The sequence below is a fragment of the Silene latifolia genome, chromosome 10, assembly GCF_048544455.1.
Source record: "Silene latifolia isolate original U9 population chromosome 10, ASM4854445v1, whole genome shotgun sequence".
Lineage (NCBI taxonomy): Eukaryota > Viridiplantae > Streptophyta > Magnoliopsida > Caryophyllales > Caryophyllaceae > Silene > Silene latifolia.
The window spans coordinates 75,961,475-75,969,333 of NC_133535.1; the positions used below are offsets into that span (position 1 = coordinate 75,961,475).

The 7,859-nt window shown below is 36.2% G+C and overlaps 1 protein-coding gene across 2 annotated transcripts; it reads left to right on the top strand.

The window, feature by feature from the left end:
* The first annotated feature begins 349 nt into the window (after positions 1–349).
* On the top strand, positions 350–7,043 carry LOC141605686 (uncharacterized). 2 transcript variants are annotated; one of them, XM_074424555.1, is made up of 6 exons: positions 350–788; positions 3,643–3,819; positions 4,148–4,516; positions 4,710–5,153; positions 5,587–6,678; positions 6,769–7,043. In XM_074424555.1, the coding sequence occupies exons 1-6, from the start codon at positions 731–733 to the stop codon at positions 6,813–6,815; spliced, it is 2,187 nt and encodes a 728-aa protein (XP_074280656.1). In that variant the 5' UTR covers positions 350–730; the 3' UTR covers positions 6,816–7,043. The 2 variants fall into 2 exon arrangements, with proteins under 2 accessions (XP_074280656.1, XP_074280658.1); XM_074424557.1 differs by lacking the exon at positions 350–788 and adding an exon at positions 1,961–2,124.
* Positions 7,044–7,859: the final 816 nt, after the last annotated feature.

Genomic DNA, 7,859 nt, shown 5'->3' on the forward strand with positions numbered 1-7,859 from the left:
GCGAGTATATTGGTACACGATATTAAGTGGCCGACGTGCGTATAATTGATTATTTGTGTGGCCGACGTGCGTATAATTGATTATTTGATTCACCTTTATTCCGTCTAGAGTACATTTGACGTCCACCCTCGTCGGCAAAATGATCCCCTAAATCAAAACTGAGGAGAAAGACGTGACACGTGTCAGTACAATACCATTGTTCTACAAGTGGCATATCACTATTAGGCCAACAATAACATAGTCAGTTGGTATCATTCATGCACTCCGTACATTTAAACCCCCCACACAAACTACTTCTTTTAAACCGTCATTATTATTAGGTAAATGCTTTTCCATTCAACTCCACTTTATAGGTATTTTTTTTTGTCCATTTAACTTTACTTTATATGTGTTCTTTTTAGGTTATGAAAATAACCATTTTATCTTTATTCACAGTTCATATTTACAAAAAATGTCATCCAAACCCCATACTAATCCACCATAAAACCCCACCTTTATATATTTTTTTTTAACATTTTTAACCCCACCATTCTCTTTACTATGTACTTTTTATAGTTTTTTTAATCCACTTCTTAATATCCGTGCAAAAAGCAAACCTGCGAAGTAAAGTTAAACGGAGTACTATATAATCTCATAGTGTTCATTCCAAATTTCGATTGTATCTTAAAATAAAACAAGTGCCAAAAACAAAGAGAACATTTTATTCGAAGGAAGTGTTCATTCACAAAAAATGGACAGTCCAAGAGGTAACATTGAGGACCCTCAAAATGTTGCCTTGCACCACTCTGGTAACAATCTCTTTTATTTGCCTACCTATTTTACTAGTATGGAGCCCTTTGTGCTAGTATTTATAAATTCTTTAGTTTATAATAATTTATTAATGGGAAAATGCACATGGTCAAAAAAACTTTGAGAACTACGATTTAAAAAAAAAATTCAAGTTTGGAATTCGTTACCAAGAGATATGGTTACTCAAAGTTAGTTCGGTCAAAAAAACTTTGACATACTAAAACTCCTAGCCACGGGATCCAAATACGACTATTTTTTTTTCCAAATCGTAGTTCTCGAAAAGACGATCGATATGAAAAAAAAAACCCGTCACATTCCGATTTCTTAAACACGAGTTATGATCTCTTAAAGTTTTCCGGATCAAAATTTTGGGTATATCGTGCAAAATGGCAAACCTCAAGGGCACCATGGTGCATTGTCCCTTTATTAATTATAGATTTAAAATTAACGTATTACTCCCTCCAATTCACTATGACCTTCCACATTACTTTTTAGGGAGTTTTTAAGAGGAAGAAGATTTGTGGTGGAAAATGGAGGAAAATGAAAATAAAAGAGAGAATGTGGGGTCACAAGTCATAAAAACCACAAATAATAGACTAATAAGGAACGTGGAAGAACTTAGTGAATTTGCCATTTTCGGAATTGTGGAAGATCTTAGTGAATATGAGGGAGTATTAATTTTATACTCCCTCCTATTCATTCATTTTGTCCCCCTTCTATTTTGCACAAGAATTAAGAAAATGATTTTGGACCACACAAAACACTTTATTCCACTCTACCCCACATGTAATTAAATTTGGACCACACAAAAGTTACCAAAAAAGGAAAGAGGGACAAAAATCCGACTAGCTTCGATAAGGAAAGAGGGACAAAATGAATGAATAGGAGGGAGTATATTTTAGTATGAGGATAAAAAATTAAAATGAAAATTAATCAAAAGAATTGAGTAAAGTCATAAAATGTGTATTTTAATGAAATTTGTTACCACAAATCTAATGATATCAATTTATAATTTTTTCTCAAATAATTTTAAAGATTGAGATATTTTATATGGTACTCGTCAATTTTTCGACTTTTTACATGGTAATCCTATATTTTTTAAAATGTGGTACCCCAATTATTGTCATTATCGTTTAAATTTTTCAGTTAAGGGATTCACACTAACACCGTTAACTTACTTTGCTAAGCTCAAAAAAACTTAGAAACTAAAACCCACGTGTCTTGATTTTCTAATTAAATTTAGCAAATCCTGAACAAACCTACTAACATCCTTCCGGAAAAAAAACATTTGTTTTCTCCATCAAAGCAGCTTGAAGTTGCAAAGTACTACAGTAAGTAAGTGATTAAAAAATCTACTAGTTTTAAACCTGTGCAAAATTGTACGGGTATATATTTAGGTTGATATGAATGTTTTTTTGATGGATTTTTTCATTTGCATTTCTATTATAATAATCTAATTATTAATTATATAATTCATTCCGATTACATGCAATTAATTTTATTTCTTCCGATTGTATGTAATTATTTCATAATTTTTTTTCTAAGACGGAAATTGTCGCATGTTTGTATTGATAGACGATTTGAAAAAATAAATTCTTTGTACACCAACAGGACCCACCATAACTTGAATTAAAAAAAAAAAAAAAAAAAGGAAGGAATGTACATGTTTAAAGTTATCATTCTTGATCATTACAGAGTAATAAGGGAATAATTTACTAAACATGTTTAAAGTTATCATCTTTAAATTATTTTACCCTAATCTGTGTTAGTGTATGATGGTATTTTATTATGATAATTAATTTCATTCTGTTTGATTTAGATTGTTGTAGTTGTAAATTAAACTGATTTTAACACTAATCTTCATTGACTGTTTTATGTACATATAAGGTTATATATCATCAATTCTTGTTTAAGACCATTGTTGTCAGAATCGCGATTCGATCCAACGATTCTACGATTTTACGATCCAAAAATGCTTGACCGATCCTGGATCCTACGATTCTATCATAGTTGTAGAATCTTACGATCCTATTAATTTGAAAATTTCTAGAGATGGGATCATAATACGATCCTACGATTTTACGATCCTACGATCCGATTCCATAATTAAAAAATTAATATATTTTTTTATATAATGACACCGTAAAACCCAAATTTCGTGCAAGTTGTTCATACAATGATACTAAAATCATTAATTACCAATATTTTATGAATAAATATTAATAAATAAGTGTTTTGATTTTCAATTATATGTTTTTACCAAGTAAAAAATTATATTTAGTGAGTTTGTAGAATCTTGCGATTCTACGATCCGATTCTACCGATTCGATCCTACCCTCCCCATCGATCCAAAGTAGAATCTCGATCCTGACAACATTGTTTAAGACTGTCTTAATTTAAGACAGCTCTCACAACGGATCATAATAGAGGAGCAATGAAATGAGATTGTGAGGCGTCTTAAGTTAAGACAGTCTTAAACAAGAACTTTTCATTTATAACCATACTTCGTATGATTAGGTGTTGTGAAATATTGTATATTGATTATGTTAAACTCAGTTGGACTCCATGCTATATGTGTTGGAGCATATACTTTGGTTTTTTCTTCTTTTGCATACCGCTGATGTTAGATTAATGGGTATTGGTTGTCAGAATTTATTTTAACGTTAATAGTTAACGGTGTTAGTCTGAATCCCTTAACTGTAAATTTTAAATGTTTGGGTCCTTAACTCCATAAATGACCCTTGGAATGCCAATAATCTCAAGGTTTCCAAATAATAAATTAAAGTATGCGAGAGTTGTGGTGAATTTAAGTATTTAACTACCCAATTTAATTCATTACACGTTGGAATAAAGGTGGAGGGGAAGATGAAGGTGAACATCATGTGGAGAAACAATCATTATATAAGAGAGTTAAGGCCAAGGCTAAGAAGATGAAGGAGAGTTTCAAGGGTCATGGTCATGATAATGATGTGGATGATGATAATGTAGATGGTGGCCTTGAAATCAACCTTGATGACCATGCTGCTCCTGGTATGTTGTGACTTAATTAGGCCTGTTTTAATGCTAGAATTGAGTGATTTGAAATGAACTGAACACAATTGTTTTGAGTTAGGTTAGAACTGCAATTAACTCCAAGTCTATCTTTCGGAAATGAATATGGTTGATTATGTTTTAGAGCACTGAATCCTAAATTTTAGAAACATTCAAGTTGAATTCCACTAGATCAACTCTTAAAAAAAGAGTACAACTAAGGATTATAGTACATGTACAACTTAGCAGTGCTCTTATATATAAGCTGATACTCCTGATATCACACTTTGACGATCTTAAACTTGCACATCTCATCAACGCAACGCAGGCAAAGAGGGAATCACAAGCCAGCATGAAACAAACATCAGTGAAAGAGCTTCTAACGGAGATCACTCCTCAGTTAGCGATCTCGGTACTAATCAGGCCTTTGATCTTACAACAAAAAACTATGTACCTGCTCAAGAGGAGACATTGGGTTGGTCCAGGACCAATAAACCAACTCCCCTAGGATCCGAAAATCAGCCCAATGAGCCAATCAACACGCCTGTTATTGCTCAGTCAACTGGAAGTCAAAGTACTGGAGGTTTTGGAGTTGCGCGTAAGCCAAAGCTTGGAGGCTTTCTCGAGAAAGATCATCATGTGGAAGATGTTCATCCTGCAAAGTATCAGGCCCAAGTCAATGACGCAACATCAGAAGGTGAGACTTAGATTTGATCCTTTGTTTTTGTCTAGTTGAATTGTTCTACGATCCATGGACCTGGTTATTGTATTGTCCCACAAGGCCACAAAAAGCAGCCTGAAAATATAAATTCAAAAATCTAACAGGGGCGACATTTTTTTTTTCTTTGATATCTTCCAATGTGAATTTATCAGTTTTTGAATTGTCATAGGCTATGGTTCTACGACAGCTCAAGACATTGAATTTGAACAAGGCGGAGAAACTCCAAGGCAGCATGAGGGTAATTTGGACGAAGGAGCTACAATAGAGGGAGTGTCTCATACTCCTGAAAGCAAGCCTGTTGAATACCAAACTTTTGACACTACCACCTCAATATATATTCCTGGGGAGGTTGAGACATTGGGCAGGTCAAGGACCGACACTGGAGGGTCGAAGTTATCCCAAGAGCAACTTGACAGTCCTACAAACACTCCTGTCCTAGATCGCCGAGGACATTATCATACAGGAGTTCCCGAGATTGGGGAAATGGAAAAATTTGCGAAGCATGAGGACAGACCATCAATCCTGGAGAAAGATCCTCATGCTTCAAGAGATGTTGGAGAAAAACTACATGCTGAAAACTATCAGACCGAACTCACTGATCCGACTGGCAGAGGTATGTCTGCATTTTATACTATTAGTCAGATCATGGTCATTCTGCATTACTACAGCTGATAATATCTTCAAGTGTGGTGACGACTAGCTGTTAAATAAACTGGACTCTGCATGATGCGTTCTATGGTTAGAGCTGTCAGCTGCTTGAAATACTTCTGTTTCTCAAGTCTATGTTACGTCGACACTCTACTGAGTCAGCGTGTCGTGTTGGACACGACACTATGCCAACACGACACATTTTTAAACCAAAAACATGAAAAACTCCCCAAAATAGCCATGTCAGACACTCGGCACACAGTGCCGACACTTGCAGCTAAGTCTAGTAACGTAGTCTCAAGTAAATTACATTATCGAGTGCTAGCCTCCTTCTATCTATGCTTTCACAGTGCCAAGCCCGGTATTCTGATATATTATTGGTTGCTATTGTCTGCCAGGCGCTGAAGAAATAGAGGGGACACCCATCCTACATGAGCTAGGAAAGATGAATATTCACGAGGAATCAACCCAAAAACTTGACCTGAACACGGGGCAACAAGAGGACCAATACATATCTATTGGAAACCATGATCAGTTCTCTCCAGAGGCAGTTACTAAACCTCAACTTGATGCCACCATACCAACCAGCCAGAGATTTCACGAGGAGGAAGAACAGAAACCCGAGAGCTACAATGATAACGTATCCCGTGAGACCCCAACAAATGAGCTAGGAAAGATGAATATTCACGACGAATCAACCCAAAAACTAGATCCAAATATGAAGACAGGGCTACAAGAGCACCAAAACATATCTGCTGGAAATCATGATCAGTTCTCCCCAGACGCAGTCACTAAACCTCAATTTGATGCCATCATACCAAACAGTCAGGAATTTCATGACGTAGAAAAACAGACACCCCAGAGCTACAATGATAAAATACACCATGATAGCTCAACAAATGCTGACTCGACTGTATCATTTGACCAAGAACCTGACCAAGATTCACTCGACAAAAAGCCAGTGGCCGGTGGATACCGAGAAACAGTATCAAGCATCTCAAGTTCAATAACAAACACTGTAGCGCTTGCCAAAGATGCTGTCGCCTCAAAGTTAGGCTATGGTGAGACTGAGGAACAATCAGGACCTGAATATCAAGTTGTGTCTACTGACAGTTCCTCTGATAAGCGGGTGTTGGTGAAGGAAGACAACGCATTGTCATCAAAGGTCATTAATGACGCTTTACCTGTACACAAGGCCAATGAGGAGACTCCAATCGATGAAGCGACAAAGGTAGTGAAAGAAGAGCGAGAGACGGAGTTGAATGAAGAGAAGGTGGTGGTGAAAGGGAGAGTGACGGAGTCAGAAGAGGTTGCTAACCGCCTTGGAAAAGCCGAGGACACTGATTACGACGATGCTGGTCCTGGGTTAGCTAGCCCGGGGAAGTCCGTGATGGACAGGCTTAAAGATGCGGCTGGGTCATGGTTCAACAAGAGCGGCGGTGAGCCACATGTCGAGCCACGGGTCGAGTTAGGGGACCATATTGAAGAAGGTAAGCTTTTGTTTATAAGCTTACAATGGTGGTATTGTTGGACATAATCGTCTTGTTTTAGTTGTTGAATTACTTGGTTTCTTGTGACAGGCAATGACAGAACTCAGGCAAGCACTATCAAGGAGACTGTGGACTAAGCTAGACATTGCCCCTTACAATTCCTAAGAGTACTTCTCCATTAGTGCTTTAATTACTGGTTGAAGTTGTATTACTGCTTTCATATTTCTGTAATTAGTGAAGTGGATAGCGATAATGTATGAACACATATATTATGTATTACTTGTGTGTGCCTGTAATGCGAGTCATGTGACCAATGTAGATTTTGTTAACGCTATCATAGCAAAACAATTGGTCTATTAAACAAACTTCCTACTTCTAACATGTCTTAACGACGACTAGCACAGATTAATTTCCTTTTTTCAATGCTCATTTTGACAGCGGGTATGTTAACTAACAAAGTTGATCGATATTGGTGCGAGTGAGTGATATTGTCTTTGATCTTTTAAACCCTTTCGACAAGTCTATTAATATGCAAGAGGGTGTAACCGAGGCCAAGTGTCACCGAGTGACATCAACTTTTTTTTTTTTTTTTTTTTTTTTTTTTTTTTTTTTTTTTCACCTTATCCTCTATTGATGTGATATATTTGAATTGTATCCTCGTCGGCATACAAAATCCTTCCGGCAAAAATGCGGAAAAAGACGTGTCATGACTCATGAGTCAGTAGAGTACCATACGGCATACGTTGCCGCAAATTGTACCGCCAACACTACACAATGCAGATGACACATTCATGCTTTCCTAACATTTAAAACCCGTATCAAATTCTCTCTTTTTAACGTCATTCTGTACAAACTGCTTACTATATTAAATCCCATAGTTTTCTTGCCAATTTTCGATTTTTATAAGTTCCAAAAACAAGAATTACTAGTAGGAAATATTCACAATATAATGAACAGTCAAATGGATCGCCCAAAAGGTCACACTAATATCTATGGAGAAGACCCTCTTGATCACAAATTCACAATGCTACCTTGCATCACACTGGTCACAATTTGTTTATTACTATATTTTTTATTTCCAGCTTATCTATGTTTTCCTATAGAATATAGTTTTTGCGCTATTTTTTAATTGTATAGCTTTGACTGAATCATAAAAAAAAAAAAGAGGGAGGTAGACAATG